This window comes from Rattus norvegicus, chromosome 16, assembly GCF_036323735.1.
Source record: "Rattus norvegicus strain BN/NHsdMcwi chromosome 16, GRCr8, whole genome shotgun sequence".
In the NCBI taxonomy this organism is placed as follows: domain Eukaryota; kingdom Metazoa; phylum Chordata; class Mammalia; order Rodentia; family Muridae; genus Rattus; species Rattus norvegicus.
Window position 1 is genome coordinate 76,027,972 of NC_086034.1, and position 19,511 is coordinate 76,047,482.

A 19,511-nucleotide genomic window follows, 5' to 3' on the forward strand; every position below is an offset into this window, starting at 1 on the left:
CACACCCTTAAAGAGAACTGATTCTCTCTCTCAGCAACTGTAAACTGCCATTAGCTGCCTAGCTAGGGGTGGGGCTTCCTGCCTCCCTCCCTCTCCGAGCTTGGGTTTTCTGTGACTCGAGCCCGTGTACACTGTCACAGCTGCCGTGAGTTCCTATGGGCAGCTTCCTTGTTGTGCCTGGGAAACACTGCTCTGCTGCCGTCCTCAGAACCTCTAGCTCTTAGATTCTTTCCAGAACGATCCCTGAGCTTAGGGAGGAAGGGGTGTGACAAAGACGTATCATTTAGGGCTGAGCCCAGTTGTGGGCCTTCGTGTTGACTGCCATTCACTGCAAAGAAACATCTCTGACTAGGGTTGAGCGGCACACATGGGGGCTGGTGCACCCGTAACCTTTTGACTCCCCAGCCTGGGTCCCCTCCATGTATTTCTTCTGGGCCCAGTTTCACAGCCCCACCCCCATTTTTCCTGAAACATTGATATTGTGGGGCAGGATCTGAGAAGGAGGCTGACGGCTTACTGAGTGTCTCCTATGACACCGTTGCTGGCTGAATGGTTATAAGCGAGCAATTGGGTTTTCTGGAACGAAGTTCTAAGAGGAGTTCTGTGGGGGGTCGTTTGTTTGTTGGTTTGGTTTTTTGTTTGTCTGTCTGTTTGTTTTTGAGTTTCCCCTGGATCATTAGAAGGCTAACCCACAGGGAGTTGGGTGGCCCCTTCTGTTCTGTTTTGGTTTGGCTTGGTTCTTTCATAAGCTGGCTTTCTAGCACGTGTGTGCAGTCACCTTCTTTAGGCTTCGTAATCCACGGGCACACATAAGATTTGTGTTCTTGTATGAAAGGCAAGGAATAGCAAACACCAAGGACCTCCACAAGTGAGCTATATTCAATATAGACAACAAAATCGCCCCTTCCTCTTTTATTGAGAATGAAGATAATTTTTAAGTTGTACTCTATTTAAGGAGTCTGCTTCCTAGCCAAGTTGGAGGTAGACATTCCTAGTTTGGTTTCCTTTGCTGCGATTGACACTATAACCAAACCCAGCATGGGGAGGAGAGGGTTTATCCGGCTCTCATGTTCTTCATGAAGGGAAGCCAAGGCAGGAACCTGGAGGCAGGACCTGAAGCAGAGACTGTGGAGGAACACTGCTCATTGCCTTGCTATCTAGAGTTTGCTTGGCCCATCTTATAAAACCCAGGACCACCCGCTTGGGGCAACACCTCCACAGTGGCCTGGGCTCTCCCATGTCGATTGTTCATCAAGACAATGACCCCACAGGCTTCCCCGGCGACAATTAGATGGGGACAATTCTTCAGTTAGGGCTCCCAGATAAGACTCTAGCTCATGCCAGATGGACAAAATAGTGCAAACTTAACCAGCACATAGAGAATTCAGGCAGCCTGCCCGGCTTTCCAAACTTAGATTCTTGATCTGGGGATCCCGGGCAAAATAAAGTGATTTACGGCCGTATGAGGTTTCCTGCCGATGAACATGTTCCCAGTGTTCATAGTTCATGAGCAAAAATAGTAGACAACTGTGTAAGGGTACGTTTGTTTCTATCTGAGACATCCCCAGGCCTTAGAAGTTAGGACTCCCCCGCAGTAGGGCTAAGCCGAGCTGACACAGGCAGTTCTAGTCCCCATGAGCTAAGTCTAAGTTTGGAGGTCGAAGGCTGTTCTCACATCCTCACTCCTGTCAGTCTTCATTGTGTAAGTTATCTTGGCTTCTGGGTTGAGCTAGCTGACAACTGCGCCTTACGCTCTGACATTGGGCAAGAGGTTACAGTTACTCAGTGCACAGCAGAACGAGTTCCCTAAGTCACAGTGGATCTGATCATTTGTGTTGTTTGTAGGGAGCGTCCTCCTTCCCCAAGGGCATCCGTACCTTGCTCTCCAGAATGTTTGACATTGCATGGCAAGGGAGAATCCAGGTCGCCAGTCTGCTTTAGATTGGCAGATTGTCCTAGCTTATATGGGTGGGCCCAGTGTAATGCTAAGGTCCGGAAGAATCAGAGTCAGGAGAGCCAGCGTAGAACTAAGACGAGGTAAGAAGAGCCAACTGGACATTGGTGGGTTTGAGGATGAGAAGGTAAACGGCCTAAGCAAAGGAAAATGCCCAGGCTTGGGCCGCAGGAAGTCATGGGTGATCTCCCAAAGCTGGTGGAAGAGAACACAGCTCTGCTGACAGCTTGATTATTGACCAGGCAGACTCACCACAGACAAGTCAGACAGGTCGTGATATGCAGAACCGTAAGATGTATTTGTGTTGGTTTTAAGCACCTAGGCTTGTGGCTAATTCTTTAAGATAGAACAGGGAAACACCGCACTGCTCGGTGAGTTCTTAGCTGTGTGCAGACTCTTTAGTCTCCGAGCGTAGACTCTGTCACCCTCAGGTAGCATAGCAGGACTTGTAGCATCTTCATGTCTGGGCCATCGATCCCCTGCAAGGAGCTTGTCCCCGTCTCCTCCCCCGACTTCTCCCCCTCCCCCTCCCCCACCCACTTCCTCTCATCTGCAAAACCCCACTTTCCACAAGTCTAGGCTCCTCTGGAGAGTTTACCTGACTAAAGGCCAGTGCAAAGTTCTTGAATCTGGGTAACCTGTTTTTAATGGTAATACTAATCTTTATTTACTCAAGTGAATGAAACTTGTCTTCCAAACATTTGGGAAGTAATTTTTAATGCAGATTTTTCTTAGGTGGCCATGTTTCTCTTAAATATATTTAATGTGTTATTTGACAGTTTTGTACATGTACATATTTTTGGATCGTGTTCACCCCTTACCCTCTCTTATCCTCTTCCCACTGAACCCCTTCTTGTCGACACATCCTCCTATCTTGCGTGGCTCATTGGGTTTAAACTAAGGTTGCCCACATGAGTCTGGGTGGGGTGTTAGGCCGACTGACTTGCGTGGCTGAGATCAAGGTTCTGGTCATTTCAGACAGGCTCTCGTTTTCACCCTCCATGTTTTCTTTCCACCGTGCTGTCACATGGTGATAACATCTCACCAGGGCTGCCTGTAACCCCATCAGCTCTCCACAGTCCGGCCTCTTAATACCATTACAACCTTCTAACTCAGCATTCGGCATTAGTGGGATTTGCTGTTGATGAATCCACCCTAGAACTGGGCAAAAAAAAAATATTTGAGTCCAAACACTGACAGGAAGTGAAACTGAGAACAGTTCCAGTCGGCTTTAGAAGAGGCAGACAAGTTGGAAGCTCGAGATCTCGAGGTATGGTGTTTTCCAAGCCGTGGCTTCTGAGAATGCCCATTGACTAGAACGATGTTTTTCTAGTGTGGTCTCTCCCTCTTGAAGACCATCCATGGACTTCTCCCTGGGTTCGGCTGTGTAGCCACAGGGACTGATAGAGTAGCCATAGGGGATTCAGTGTTAAAAGGAAATCAGCTCTATAGAGAGAGCCGCAGAATCCAGGCCAAAAGTCGGGATTCTAACAGACAAAGAAAAGGAAAGAGTGATCCGGGCCAACCCCAGCGAATGATGCCTCCTCCTGTGGGCAGCCCTGAGGAGGCTGCTGAGGTCACAGGAGAGGACCCGTAGCTACAGCATGAATGGACTGTGGAACCATGGCTTTAAGTGAGAGCGTCTGTTTAAAATTACACGTGTGACTTGTTTTACGTGGAATGTCCGGAGCATGAAAATCTGTACAGACAGAAAGTAGACAGATGGGTGTTGTCTGTGGGTTGAAAGACCCCAGGGACGATGGGAAGTGTGGTTTGTGGGTAGAGACCCTGTGCCAGCATTAGGTTCTGATTTCAGCTGTGTACTTAGAATATACCAGAAAAGTAGGCATGGGCATTACTGCCTCTTAGACAGCTTAAGCAGTAGTTCTGGATTAAAAACACATCCTGAGAATATTTTAGAGGTTTGTAATATGTGTGCTCCGGCATTAGAGTGGTAATGACCACCCAAATTTTCAGTTCTTAATCATCCATTTCAGGGTTGATTTCTTGATCGGTGATCTCATTAGATAACTTTCCCTTGGGTTTGGAGAGTTCCGTTTTGGCCATTTGGGTGACTAGGAGGCAGGGATGCAATGGATGCTGATGACAGCCACCTGCTTGTCTTGCCAGGGTCCCCTGCGTGGCATCCTTAGTCCCACTCATTACTGTATGAACCGCACACTTCCAGGACTTAGGATTCTGTTCATAAAACGTACAAGTGAGGCAATGCTCTGAGGGGCCTCTAGGACTTCCTTCATGGCGCCAACAGTATTATCGATGTATGTCGATTAAAGTCAACTTTGAAGGTCTTTAGAGGTTTTAGTCTCTTGCCTCTTACCTATAGAAGCAGAAATCTTGTTCTGTATGGAAAATAACCCACCATCAGTTCTGAATGAGTGAGGTTTTTAAGTATGTAGCAAGCAGAAGTGAAAGAATAGCAAAAGCAGACAGTAAAGCAGCTTCAGAGAGAGCATTTAGACCAATCAGAGAGAGAGAGCTCAGGAGCGGTCCAATCGGCAGAGCACAGTCAGAGAGAGCGCTCAGGAGTGGTCCAATCGGCATAGCACTCTAAAGCTTCATCAGATTGGTGTTTACGTCATCCGTCAGAGATCCAGTGGGGAAGACCTTGCTGAAACTATCATGCTAGAGTTCCCAGGCAGAATAGAGCACGCTTTCCATGGATAGACTTCTACCTTCCTGTTCTTGCCACAAGTATTGTTATACTGAGCAATAAACTGCAGTAGTCTCCGTGGAGGAGGATTTCTTTCCAGCTGCTCTCAGTGAACTGGTTGGTGTCACTGTGAAGAGGGATACTGATACTGTCTGAAGTCGAGGCTGCCGCTGGTGGCTTCAGGACACCTGACACCAGGGCTTCCCTCTGCTGCTGCTGCTGCTCCTGCCGACCACAGGCTCAGAACCCTCCCCTCCTACATGTTCCCCTGGGCCACTTTTGTGTACCAGCAAAGAGATACATATTAACCTCAGGAACCAGTCATTAATCACAAAATATTGACTTTTCCAGTAAAGAAAGCCCAGTGTGGTTAAGAATGTAGTTCAGTTGGCAGAGTGCTTGCCCAGTGTTCACAAAGCCCTAGGTTTGGTCCCCAAGCACATATAAGGTGGGCACGGTGGTTCATGCACACCTATAATCCTAGCGTATGGTAGGAAGAGTCATGAGGATCAGAAATCCAGTGCCATCCCTGTGGCCAGAGTGAATATCGGTCTAGCCTCTGGTGAAAGAAAGTTGGAACTTGAGCTGTCCTGTGTCCCATTGACTACACTATGTTTGTCCTCTCTCCAAAGAGAAAGGGGAAAAAAAACAAAAAACAAAACAAAACAAAAAAACTCTTACATGAAACAAGGGAGACACCCACTGTGCCAGTAGTAGTTGAATCCGCAGAAATGCCATTTTTATACGTGAAACAGGCCCATCACCAGCAGCGCTGTATGGTTTAGCCTGACGTTTCCATGGCAACAGTTGGCATGTGGGGAGAGAAGTAGAAGTCCCGGATGGGAATGTGCTACCAGGGGGTTTGTGGAGGGGGCAGAGGCAGAGCAAGATCTGAAGGATCTGTGTTCCCTCAATGGGTAGATGAGGCAGGAAGATGGGCAAGCTGTGATGTGGGGGTGGTGAAGAGGGCAGACAGACAGACAGACAGACCAGGTGTCCAGGTGTTCTGCAGGATACCTGTGCGGCAGGTGGGTTCTGTGGTGGGCATATGTCCAGCTGTTAATTGTTCTGATGCCTGGTGTGCCCTTTCTGTAGGTGACAGGTGAACAAATTGCCATCAAGCAATGCCGACAGGAGCTCAGCCCCAAGAACCGCGATCGCTGGTGCCTAGAGATCCAGATCATGAGAAGGTGAGGGCCTGGGCCCACATCTGGGGAAGCCGCTTCCACAGCCCCGCTGTGATCCTGGAATGAAAACCTCGGCTCATCCTACTTGCTGTATCCAGAAAAGAACCCCCAAGTGTCTTCCGTCGGGATATTGCCCGTGCTTTGCAGAGAGGTCGCTGCCCTGGAGACATCTGAAGGAGTAACATTTAAATACTACACTGGGCTTTGCAGTCAGTTTATCACATTAAATGTAATTTACCCAGGCATGGTGCTGTGCTCCTATAGGCCCAGTTACTCAGGAGGTTGAAGACAGCAGGAATAGTTGAGCCCAGGAATTTGAGACCAGCCTAGGCAGCGTAAGACACTGTGTCAAACATTGCTTAATCAGAAAGTTAATTAAAAGTCAGCATGATAGCATGGTATGTTTTGGTTTGTCAGCAAAAGTCTTTGTTTCCCTGTTTCTAGTTCCAGAGTGGCACGTGACTGCGCTGCCCCTGCCCTCTGTGCACATTTACACAGTGTGGACACAGGATCCTTCAGGCCTGGGGGATGCTGTCCTCCCGGCCGGTGGGACCTGTGGGCGGCGAGTACCCAAAGAGTTAGCTTGGAGGAATCAAGCAGACACTCCCGCTGCAACGGCCTTCGTTTTTAAAGTTAATTTGTTTTCACGAGTACGAGTGGTTTGGCTGCATCTGTGTCCGTGTGTCACGGGCATGCTTAGTGCCTGAGCAGGCCAGGAGGGGACTCGGATCTGCTGGAACCAGAGTTTAGAAATGGTTGAACTTTACCACATGGGTGCTGGGACTCAAACCCAGGTCCTCTGCAAGAGCCTGGTGGTCTTAACTTCAGCATCATCTCTCCCAGACCTCTGCTCACATCTTAAAAGATGAGAGAGGGGTTGGGGATTTAGCTCAGCGGTAGAGCGCTTGCCTAGCGAGCTCAAGGCCCTGGATTTGGTCCCCAGCTCCGAAAAAAAGAAAAGAAAGAAAAAAAAAAACGATGAGAGAGCAGCATCTCCTTCGTTGAATGTCCACACATGTGCTTGTGTCAACCTTTCCCGTACACGGCATAGTGTACCTGTTGTCACCCCTTAAAGCAGTCTTACAAACCCCGAAGAATAAAATAGGGCACTTTAAGGACAATTAGGTGATATGTAATGTACTTGTAGGGTGTTTGAGTTCAGAGGCTAAGGAGGGCTGAGTAAATAAATACTTGATAACTTACTTGAGTGCCAGGTAAGTCTCTCCTTCCCGGACCCCCATCTTCTCCTGTTTAGTGACTAAGAATGCCTGGTCATTCTTTGCCTTCATTGGAAGGCGATTGGCTGAGACATGGAGTGAGGGGTTGGATTTGAGCCGAAGCTCAATGCTTGTTGGCTTCCCTTCTTTCCAGGCTGAACCATCCCAACGTGGTGGCCGCCCGGGATGTCCCAGAGGGGATGCAGAACTTGGCACCCAATGATTTGCCTCTGCTGGCCATGGAGTACTGCCAAGGAGGAGACCTCCGGAGAGTGAGTCTTCTGGGGTTGTGGGGTGTAGGTCCATTTGGGGTGCTCTGGCATCCTGGGAGGGGAGAAGAGGAGAGATCTTTTGCCGTCATCCAGTAAGGTCGAAGAGTCAATGAACCAACTTCACCTACTCAAACTCCCTCTTCTGACACCTTCTTTGGGGTGATTCCTGTACGTCTAAATCAAAGGCTGTGTCAGAAATGCCCACAAGAAAGCTGAAGACGGGCTGTGTCACACGGTCACTAGCTGATAAGGAAGTTAGTTACCAGCAGGCCTGGACCACAGGAAGAAACTCAGTCTCATTCTTCCCCATTGGCATGCTAGGACCACTGCAAGCTTTTGGGGTTGGTGTCACCACTGTCCAATGGGGAGAGACTTTCCTCACAGACATTACAGAGATACAGAGTCACAGCGGGCAGGAAGGGAGCCAGCTTAGTCACCAGAGAACAGGGTTGCAGTTCCAGATCCTCCTGACTCACCTACAGGGCTTCCCCCTCCCCTCTCCTGTCCTATCTCTTCTGCTCCAACCCCACACTGGACAGTGGGCGTCGGCCGTCCCCTCTGGTCGCAGGGACAGTTCCGTGTGTCCTTGAGAGAGAGAGAGACTCCTTAAGCTTTTACGGGTGCCTGGTTTATGGTTCCAACGTATTGGCACCCAGATAGAACTCCTGCGCTGCAGGTAGACGCCATGGCCCCGAGACACTAGTTAGGAAAAGCGCTAGCAGCAGAAGAGCCCGGATCACTGACCCTCTCAGGTGCAGCCGTCCTGCGGTCTGTGAACCCGGTCGTGCCAGTTTTGAGAAAAGTAAACTCTCCGAGTGAGTTGGTTTTTACCTATTCTTCCTATAGCTCTATTCTGCCTTCTACTCTAACAGAGCCGCAGCATGTGACTTGGCCGCCTCTTCACATCTACACAGCAGTTTCCCAGACGTACGTCACTCGCTGTGCTCCTCATTCTTCCGGGCCTTTCGCCTCGTCTTATAAACAGAAAAATCTCCATGACTCGCCTGTGGGGTGGGCATGCCCTGGGAGTGACATCACTTGGGGACAGGATGTGCCCCATACGTAGGTTGATAACAGAAGAGAAACAGAGATGTTTGCCCACCCATGATTCTCCCGTTTTCCAACCTTGGCGGCCATCCAGTTGCTAACCTCGGTTAGCGGGAAATGCGACTGTCTCAGGCTAGGACTTCAGGCTAGAGTGAGTGGGTGTGACCAGGTGACAGGGAAATTCAGGGGCGGCTTACACTTGCCCTTTCAGGCAGCAAAGAACTCGTAACGCAGGGGAAAAGGTGATGGAAATTTCAGCATGACTGTTGGCATGGGCTTCAGTGTGATCTAGGGAGAGGCAGGATATGATTGCATAAAGGACCTCTGTCCTGTCCTTCTGTCACTCGGAATGGCACCAGAGACAGGGCCCTGTCGCCCAGAACGCCTACAATCTTCGTCCCTTTCATCCCCAAATAAGGTAGCCTGTCTTTTCCTTTTCTTAAAAGTTCAAAATCTGTATTATTTCTTAGCACAGTGGCTCTCAGCCCTCCTAAGGCTACAAGCGGCTCTAACGCACTCCTCGTGTTGGACTGACCCCAGCCATAAAGTTATTTTCACTGCCGTATTTTGCTGGTTAGGAATTACCATGTGAATATCTGTTCTCCAGTGGTTTTGGACAACCCCCGTGAGAGGGTCATTTAGAGCCGCTGTCTTAGATAGGCTTGACCAGCACATAGTAAACTTCAGAATGAGCGTTAATCTCAAGGCTTAAGTCCACAGTGCTTAGCCTGTACCTGTCGTGCAGCCATCATCGGGGGAGTTAAGGAAGGAGACGCTGTTCAAATTTGAGATCAACTGCGGTAGTATGGTGAGACCTGGTTAAAAAAAAAAAAAATACACAACCCCAAAACAGACCAAAGCCATAAAGAGTGAAAGGTACGATGGTTCAGAGGTCAAGTACTCAGGGATGTTCGTGAATTTAAGCGTTAATCACCACAGCTGACCCACAGCAGCACGGGGAGCGCATGGACAAGCCGGAGAGCCAGACACACAAAGGATTCAAAGTTCACTTCACTTTACAGCTCTGCCTTTCAACTGCGTGTGTGTGCCAACTGATAATGACTCCCGGGTCTCAGTGCCTTCACCTTAGACCGAGCGGTGGGACTCAGGACGGGGGTGCTGGGGAAGCAGGTAGAGCCCACTGAGTTCATCCCTGCAGAGCGAGGTGCAACGCTCAGACACACAGCGCGTGCACATCCCCTAGTGAGTTATCCAAGGGAGACCTGGTGAGCAGAGCGGTCAGGTGGCTTTTGTGGGTCCTTCTGTATCCGTTCTTTCTGCAGGAGTCTCGAGAGCAAACTCAGTTGCTATTGACATTTGACCTTGGTCACATCCTTCAGACTTAGGGCTGTAAGTGAGGTTTACTCAAATACTTCCTGCCAGGGCCAGGGAAGTGACACCATGGGTACCCAGAGGCTGCTGCCTCACTGACCCAGGAGCACTCTATGCCAGTGTTCCTACTCTGGGCGCCGCTGTGGTACCAGCACTCATCTGTCTGACTGACAGAGGACACTGCTGGGCTTATCAAGCTGCGTGACACTCCACACTGACCACATCTCTCGTGTTTTCTGCAGTACTTGAACCAGTTCGAAAACTGCTGTGGCCTCCGGGAAGGAGCCATCCTCACCCTGCTGAGTGACATAGGTAAGTCCCACCCTAGAAACAAGGCCAGGCCCTTCCCGGTAGATGTGCAGTTCCCTAAGAGTCCAACAGGACGGCACAGAGGGAATCGTTTCTGTCCTGTGGTCTCTGCAGAAGGTGTGGTGAGGTATACAGAAAGCCTGGTGGATTAAGGGGCCAGTCGGGGCTGGTTAGAATTGTAGTGGACTCAGAGTTCCTTCCTTTCTAAGTCATGGTACGAATGACTGTGTGTTCAGAGTAAGAGATTTCCTTTCCCACTCGAGCCCCACTCCCCACTTTCCTGGAACGGCCAGGGAAGTAGCTCGTCATCTGGACAGCTTCACCCATGGGTAGTGAACTTTCCTACCCTCTCGCTGGCAGTTATTTGCCAACCACCGTCATAGAAAAACCCACTCTTGTTTAATACACCGGAACTATGAGTGTCCCAGCTGTGGGTGCTTTTGGCACTCTGAGAAGGCTGGCATCAGGGAGGAGAGGCCATGGGCCTGCAGTGGTGTCTCCTAGCTCCTGCGGCTCCAGTGCAAACAGAGCTGGGGCTCTGATGGTCAGCTCTGCCTCTCACCTACAGAAGCAGATACTAAAAGCTTTAAAATTGGAGATGATGATGATGGGGGTGAGGGTGGTTGTGATGGGGGGGTGATGGTGGTGGTGATGATGGTAGTGGTGATGATGATGATGATGATGATGATGATGATGATGATGATGATGTTTCCCCCAAGGTTGATGGTCGTTTGGGCTCTAAGGGTCAGAGTTATCCAGAGTTTATCCATGAATATATGTTCCCCATTTTGGAGAATGATTCCATTTTCATCCTCCCCTACTTTGTTCTTCTCAACTTGTACACAGGATTCGTTTATTCCAGCTTTGTTTTTCCAGTACAGAAATGCAGAAAGTGTGAAGTAATAAGGTCATCCGCCCTTCCCTTAGATTTCCCAGTCATGAGCGTTTACCCCACGTATGGGCTGTGTTCTCTAACCTCGCAGCCCAGGAGCCTCTCACCCTCCAGAATCTTGGCTGCGTGGTTGCTGCTTCTTATGCCTCTTAGGGTAGAGGGGAGGCAAAAGGGCTGTTGGAGGGGATGGGGAGTGGGGTCAGGCAACCGTGTATTTAAGGCTGAGATCCAAGCAGTCTGGCATATAAAATACCCTCCTTTCTCTGCATCGTGTAGTCTCCTTTTGAATGAAGACCTGTGGAGGGCTAGGCGATATTAGTATAGTCTTAGTTGACTGAGCAGCCACCTTTTGGTCTCTGACTCTCCCGTGTGTGGGTGTATGTGTCTTCTGGAAGGGCCCTGTGTGTGTACCTGTAGGATCTAGCCCCAAGGTCTAGAATTCCACTTCTCTTCATGGTCTGTGCCTCATGCTCACCCACCCATGTTTTGCTTAGATGTTTAACTGATTGCATCTCTTAAAATCAGCAGCCAGATTGCTAATTTGCTCCGGTTGGTAGTAATGGGGTGGAGGGGGTGTTATCTGTCTCCAAGGGCAGCATTTTCTTCCTCTTGGTTACAGCCTCCTATGGTTGTCTCCCTTGGACATTGTTCGCTGATGTTTTTCCATCTGCTCATTTGGTTACTCATGTGTCTGTCACATAGCTAGCAGAAGTCTCTAACTGGGACCAGTGGCTCACACCAGTGGTCCTAGTACTTGGACAGTAGAGGCAAGAGTACCGCTGTGAATTTGAGGATAGCCTGGGCTACAGTGGAAACCGCGTCCCGAAGGAACAAAAGCAAAAAGTTCTGCCCGCCTGGTGCAGGCGGGACCCGTGTCCTCATACATGCTGGCAAACACTCTGCCATGGAGCTAAGCGTCTTGAAATCAGAGACCTTAGTCACTGCTTTGTCTCTGGCGTCCAGAGAAGTGGCGGCCGGTACACACTGCCTTGCCTGTTATAAGATCAACAGGTCCCAAAAGGAATTAAAATCTGTAAGTGCTCACTTCCCCCATACTGGACACCCCTGTATTCATTCTCCCAGCATACAAACCAGTTCTTCCTCTTATTAACCCTGTGACCTGAAGCATGGGGCTCAAACTCTCAGAATGTTTGTCCCCTTAGCTGTATTAGGAGCATGGTTCACCTCTTTAGAATTGTTGACCATAAAACGGGATGCTGTAGGTAAGCTCTTAGCAAGCTGCTCTTCCTAAAATGGAAACCAGTAGATTGGTTTCTCCTTCCCTCCCGGCCGGATCCTGAAAACCAGCCACAGTCCCTACTATGATTTATGGATGAGGTCGGAGCCAGCAAACACAACAGGTGGGCGTTGTCCTTCCTGGAAACGACTAATCGATCTTCTCCAGACCCCTCTCTAACCCAGCCGTTGCTGGGACGCATTCCTATCCTATGACTCTGTTCGAAGTTACTGATAAATTCCCATTTTACTTGCGTACCCCCAGCCCCCATTTCATTTCTGGTTTGGTACGAGGCCCATCAGATTTATTCCTTTTGTAACTGTCTCCTACTAAGTCAGTTCGAAAGCTTGGCTTGGAGCAGCTCACCTAGCACAAGCATTCTGTATCCCGAGCACATTTTGTTCTAAGCACGACCCTAACCCTCGATGCCGGGGTCACCACAGCTCCTCCCTGCCTGACCGACGTCAGTTACTTATCAAGTCACCCTCTTGCCCACAGGGTCCAGAGTCATTCCCTTCTTATCTGGGCTAAATTTGTCTGCCCCTAATCTTAGGACACCCACACAGAGCACCATCATGGTACCAGACGCAGACTCTTGCAGTGAGTAAGTTACCACATATGGCTCCAGCAAGTTGGACATCAGAAAACGGGCCGCTGCCTGGCAGACGCAGATGAAGCCAGCCTGCGCCAGAGCCAGCCTGCGCCAGAGCCAGCCCATCAGATCAGGGCCTCGTACGGGCAAGAGAACCTGGGACAGACATAGGGCAGCGCTAACAGTTCGGACGTCCGTGTTATGACCCTGAAATGGCCTGCGGGGGGTACGGTTCCACTATGCAGTCTTGTTTACTGTCCTTTACAAACATTGGTGTGCTTTCTTCCTGCAAGTGGAGCAGCAAATTCCTAAGCTGTCAGGACTAAGGGGCAGGTGGCTGCACCCTGTCTTAAAACAGAGCCTTAGTCAGTGACCCCAGTCTATCACTGACCTCATGATCCCCCTGCCTCAGCTTCCAGAATGTCAGGACTCCAGGTAGATTGCACACGCCGCGGGCCACGCCCCATCTTGCACAGTGCCTTCTTGCTTTTCCTTCCAACCGCCATCGCATTCACCTTTCTCTGTACCCGGACCAGCTGTGCTCTGCCTTACTCTGGTTTTGCCTGCCTGGCTTCTTGAGCATCTTTACCAACTGTGTCTTCCCAGAGTCTATTCTCTAGCCTGAACTCCATGTCCATGTCTGCAGAATATCTCTCTCAAAGCCACTCCAAAACCGAATCCTAAAATTCATTTTTATTCTAAAAACTTGACCCTTTTGTGATATCTCCTTTTTTTTATCAGATCCATGTTTCTGCCTACACAGACACGAGTGTCAAGTTTAAATCTCATCTTTTGGGTCAGCAGTTAAGAGTACTTGTTACTCTTTGGGGGAATCCAGAATTGGTTTTCAGTTCCCATGTGGTGGCTCATAATCTTCTGAGGCTCCAGTTCCAAGGGATCTAAAAACCTCTTCTGGCCATCATTGGCCCCAGACACGCACAGGGTACACATCACACATGCAGACAAAGTACCCAAATAAAAAGAGATCGTCAAAGCTCATCTTCCCCTGTCGCTCCTTCATGCCTTCCTCACCATGCCTGCCTGAAAAGACACTAATGACACTGAAACGCTCTCCAGCTCGAGCTGGGATATAGTTTAGTTGGCAGAATGCTTGCCTAGTATGCGTAAACCGGCATGTTGGCACACGCCCTAGCTCTGGGGTTGGGAGTAGGGATCTGGACTTTAAAATCACCTCCAGCCACAGAGCAAGTTTGATGCCAACCTGAGTGAGGGACCAGAGGGTGTGTCTCAAAACAGGCAAACCAAAGGAATAAGAATAGAGAGGTCACCAAAAATCCAGTATGTCTTTCACGTCATAGTCTTGTCTCCCTGCCTGTCCCCACTGCCTCCAACAATACATTATCATAGCAGGTCATTGTCAGGACCCCATGCTGGCTTTTCCCAAGCCATTTTCAGAAGGGCACTTTCTGGTGTGTGGCCTCAGACTCACAGCAGCCCCTCTCACCTCAGCCCCTGAGTCCTGGGGTTACGGATGTGCATTGCTATGCCTGGCTGAGAGGGTCCTTTTACCACTGTCTGCCCCAGACCCCTTCATCTGTGCGTCTTCAAGTGCTGTAGCCATCCTTTTGTGCACAGGAACCCCACAGGTGTAGACCTGGATACCACCCTGACAATTACAGTGACATAATTGCCTGCCGCAGGTACCACACTGGATCTCTGCAGAATCCATGCTACAACAGGCCAGGGTGTAGTACAGAATCCATGCTACAACAGGCCAGGGTGTAGTCCAGAATCCATGCCACAACAGGCCAGGGTGTAGTCCAGAATCCATGCTACAACAGGCCAGGGTGTAGTCCAGAATCCATGCTACAACAGACCAGGGTGTAGTCCAGAACCCATGCTACAACAGGCCAGGGTGTAGTCCAGAACCCATGCTACAACAGGCCAGGGTGTAGTACAGAATCCATGCTACAACAGGCCAGGGTGTAGTCCAGAATCCATGACACAACAGGCCAGGGTGTAGTCCAGAATCCATGACACAACGGGCCAGGGTGTAGTACAGAATCCATGCTACAACAGGCCAGGGTGTAGTCCAGAACCCATGCTACAACAGGCCAGGGTGTAGTCCAGAATCCATGCTACAACGGGCCAGGGTGTAGTCCAGAACCCATGCTACAACAGGCCAGGGTGTAGTCCAGAATCCATGACACAACAGGCCAGGGTGTAGTCCAGAATCCATGACACAACGGGCCAGGGTGTAGTACAGAATCCATGCTACAACGGGCCAGGGTGTAGTACAGAATCCATGCTACAATGGGCCAGGGTGTAGTACAGAATCCATGCTACAAGAGGCCAGGGTGTAGTCCAGAATCCATGACACAACAGGCCAGGGTGTAGTCCAGAATCCATGCTACAACAGGCCAGGGTGTAGTCCAGAATCCATGCTACAACAGGCCAGGGTGTAGTCCAGAACCCATGCTACAACAGGCCAGGGTGTAGTCCAGAATCCATGACACAACAGGCCAGGGTGTAGTCCAGAATCCATGACACAACGGGCCAGGGTGTAGTCCAGAATCCATGCTACAACGGGCCAGGGTGTAGTACAGAATCCATGCTACAACAGGCCAGGGTGTAGTCCAGAATCCATGACACAACAGGCCAGGGTGTAGTCCAGAATCCATGACACAACGGGCCAGGGTGTAGTACAGAATCCATGCTACAACAGGCCAGGGTGTAGTACAGAATCCATGCTACAACGGGCCAGGGTGTAGTCCAGAATCCATGCTACAACGGGCCAGGGTGTAGTCCAGAATCCATGCTACAGCGGGCCAGGGTGTAGTACAGAATCCATGCCACAACAGGCCAGGGTGTAGTCCAGAACCCATGCTACAACAGGCCAGGGTGTAGTCCAGAATCCATGACACAACGGGCCAGGGTGTAGTCCAGAATCCATGACACAACAGGCCAGGGTGTAGTCCAGAATCCATGACACAACGGGCCAGGGTGTAGTCCAGAATCCATGCCACAACAGGCCAGGGTGTAGTCCAGAATCCATGCTACAACAGGCCAGGGTGTAGTCCAGAATCCATGCTACAACAGACCAGGGTGTAGTCCAGAACCCATGCTACAACAGGCCAGGGTGTAGTCCAGAACCCATGCTACAACAGGCCAGGGTGTAGTCCAGAATCCATGACACAACAGGCCAGGGTGTAGTCCAGAATCCATGACACAACAGGCCAGGGTGTAGTCCAGAATCCATGCTACAACGGGCCAGGGTGTAGTACAGAATCCATGCTACAACAAGCCAGGGTGTAGTACAGAATCCATGACACAACAGGCCAGGGTGTAGTCCAGAATCCATGACACAACAGGCCAGGGTGTAGTCCAGAATCCATGCTACAACGGGCCAGGGTGTAGTACAGAATCCATGCTACAACAGGCCAGGGTGTAGTACAGAATCCATGCTACAACAGGCCAGGGTGTAGTCCAGAATCCATGACACAACAGGCCAGGGTGTAGTCCAGAATCCATGACACAACGGGCCAGGGTGTAGTACAGAATCCATGCTACAACAGGCCAGGGTGTAGTACAGAATCCATGCTACAACGGGCCAGGGTGTAGTCCAGAATCCATGCTACAACGGGCCAGGGTGTAGTCCAGAATCCATGCTACAACAGGCCAGGGTGTAGTCCAGAACCCATGCTACAACAGGCCAGGGTGTAGTCCAGAATCCATGACACAACGGGCCAGGGTGTAGTCCAGAATCCATGACACAACAGGCCAGGGTGTAGTCCAGAATCCATGACACAACGGGCCAGGGTGTAGTCCAGAATCCATGCTACAACAGGCCAGGGTGTAGTCCAGAATCCATGCTACAACAGACCAGGGTGTAGTCCAGAACCCATGCTACAACAGGCCAGGGTGTAGTCCAGAACCCATGCTACAACAGGCCAGGGTGTAGTCCAGAATCCATGACACAACAGGCCAGGGTGTAGTCCAGAATCCATGACACAACAGGCCAGGGTGTAGTCCAGAATCCATGCTACAACGGGCCAGGGTGTAGTCCAGAATCCATGCTACAACAAGCCAGGGTGTAGTACAGAATCCATGACACAACAGGCCAGGGTGTAGTCCAGAATCCATGACACAACGGGCCAGGGTGTAGTCCAGAATCCATGCTACAACGGGCCAGGGTGTAGTACAGAATCCATGCTACAACAGGCCAGGGTGTAGTACAGAATCCATGCTACAACAGGCCAGGGTGTAGTCCAGAATCCATGACACAACAGGCCAGGGTGTAGTCCAGAATCCATGACACAACGGGCCAGGGTGTAGTACAGAATCCATGCTACAACAGGCCAGGGTGTAGTACAGAATCCATGCTACAACGGGCCAGGGTGTAGTCCAGAATCCATGCTACAACGGGCCAGGGTGTAGTCCAGAATCCATGCTACAACGGGCCAGGGTGTAGTACAGAATCCATGCTACAACAGGCCAGGGTGTAGTCCAAAACCCATGCTACAACAGGCCAGGGTGTAGTCCAGAATCCATGACACAACGGGCCAGGGTGTAGTCCAGAATCCATGACACAACAGGCCAGGGTGTAGTCCAGAATCCATGACACAACGGGCCAGGGTGTAGTCCAGAATCCATGCTACAACAGGCCAGGGTGTAGTCCAGAATCCATGCTACAACAGACCAGGGTGTAGTCCAGAACCCATGCTACAACAGGCCAGGGTGTAGTCCAGAACCCATGCTACAACAGGCCAGGGTGTAGTCCAGAATCCATGACACAACAGGCCAGGGTGTAGTCCAGAATCCATGACACAACAGGCCAGGGTGTAGTCCAGAATCCATGCTACAACGGGCCAGGGTGTAGTCCAGAATCCATGCTACAACAAGCCAGGGTGTAGTACAGAATCCATGACACAACAGGCCAGGGTGTAGTCCAGAATCCATGACACAACGGGCCAGGGTGTAGTCCAGAATCCATGCTACAACGGGCCAGGGTGTAGTACAGAATCCATGCTACAACAGGCCAGGGTGTAGTACAGAATCCATGCTACAACAGGCCAGGGTGTAGTCCAGAATCCATGACACAACAGGCCAGGGTGTAGTACAGAATCCATGCTACAACAGGTCAGGGTGTAGTACAGAATCCATGCTACAACAGACCAGGGTGTAGTCCAGAATCCATGACACAACAGGCCAGGGTGTAGTACAGAATCCATGCTACAACAGGCCAGGGTGTAGTACAGAATCCATGCTACAACGGGCCAGGGTGTAGTCCAGAATCCATGCTACAACGGGCCAGGGTGTAGTCCAGAATCCATGCTACAACAGGCCAGGGTGTAGTCCAGAATCCATGCTACAGCGGGCCAGGGTGTAGTACAGAATCCATGCCACAACAGGCCAGAGTGTAGTCCAGAATCCATGCCACAACAGGCCAGGGTGTAGTCCAGAGAGCTGTTTGTCTTAGCGCTATGAACAGAACCGAAGAATGAATGCATGCTAAGCCCGACAGTGTTGTCTAAAAACGAGAGTTTGTTTCTCTAACTGGAGCATGAGAGATTAAACTTAAATGTTGTGATTTTCAGTTTTTATGGGTATATTTTATCACTGCATCCAAGGGTTTAGATTTTTTAAATAAGCTTCCAGACAGCATTTCTTTTTCAGTCTCAACATTGCATGTCCACCTAGTTTAAACAAGTTTGGGTTCTCTGGGATTAAGACAGTGTTGATCAGTTTCCTGACACTGTTCCTCGAGGGCTGTTTGTGAAATGTACAGTCAGACTCATTGGGGACCTGTGTTTCAAAAGATGTTTGAAAACCTTGTCTGTCAGAATGCTGGCTGTTTTAGCCACCTAGGGCCTACTCAGTCCAAGAAAGCTCTTAGAATTCTACCTGTCTGATTCCTTTAATCCCAGCACTCAGGAGGCAGAGGCAGGCAGATTTCTGTGAGTTCAAGGCCAGTCTGCTCTACAAATCGAGTCCAGGACAGTCAGAGCTTGTTTCACAGAGAAACCCTGCCTTGAAAACAAAACAACAAACAAGAAGAATCCTGACATCTTTGGCCTTCATGTGCACACACATCACTTATGTGCACATGTACACCACACACATATTCAAGGAATTGCCCAGTATAATATAGATCTGTCATTGTCTAACAAGGTATTTCTTGACTATAACTACATTTCAGCTTATTTCTTTACCTGTTACTCTACGTTATACTGTTTTAGGAGAAAGGCCTTTGAGGCAGATTCTCCATAGGAGTAGGGCTCATGCTCACCCTGCAGTTCCTGAGCCTGCATTACAGGCACCACCATATCCAGAGGCTGGGGTCAAACCCAAGTGCTGCACATAGCGGGCCAGCATCTGCCACTCAGCCACATCCCAACTCCCCTCTCCTGTGTGATTTGAAGAAAGATTGAACTCAGCTTTGCTAGGCAGTGGTGTTTTCAATTTTGTAAGCTAGTTGTTCTGAGGTAGAAACTGTAGTTTAAACCAGATACATAGATAGATGGATGGATGGATAGATAGATAGATAGATAGATAGATAGATAGATAGATAGATAGATAGATAGTAGATAGATGGATGGATGGGTGGGTGGATGGGTGGATGGGTGGGTGGATGGATGGATGGATGGATGGGTGGATGGATGGATGGGTGGATGGATGGATGGGTGGATGGGTGGATGGATGGGTGGGTGGGTGGATGGATGGGTAAGTGGATGGATGGGTGTGGATGGATAGATAGATAGATAGATAGATAGATAGATAGATAGATAGATAGAAGATAGATGGTAGATGAATGGATGGATGGGTGGATGGCTGGGTGGG

General features: G+C 50.0%; 1 protein-coding gene across 4 annotated transcripts in view; it reads left to right on the forward strand.

Moving 5' to 3' along the window:
* The window catches only part of Ikbkb (inhibitor of nuclear factor kappa B kinase subunit beta), a 53,750-nt gene that overhangs the window by 6,004 nt on the left and 28,235 nt on the right, over window positions 1–19,511 (forward strand). For all 4 annotated transcript variants that reach the window (XM_063275786.1, XM_063275787.1, XM_039094867.2 and 1 more), the window contains exons 3-5: window positions 5,721–5,815; window positions 7,184–7,301; window positions 9,923–9,992. In XM_063275786.1, the coding sequence (XP_063131856.1) occupies window positions 5,721–5,815; window positions 7,184–7,301; window positions 9,923–9,992 (283 nt within the window). The remainder of the gene's footprint in view (window positions 1–5,720; window positions 5,816–7,183; window positions 7,302–9,922; window positions 9,993–19,511) is intronic.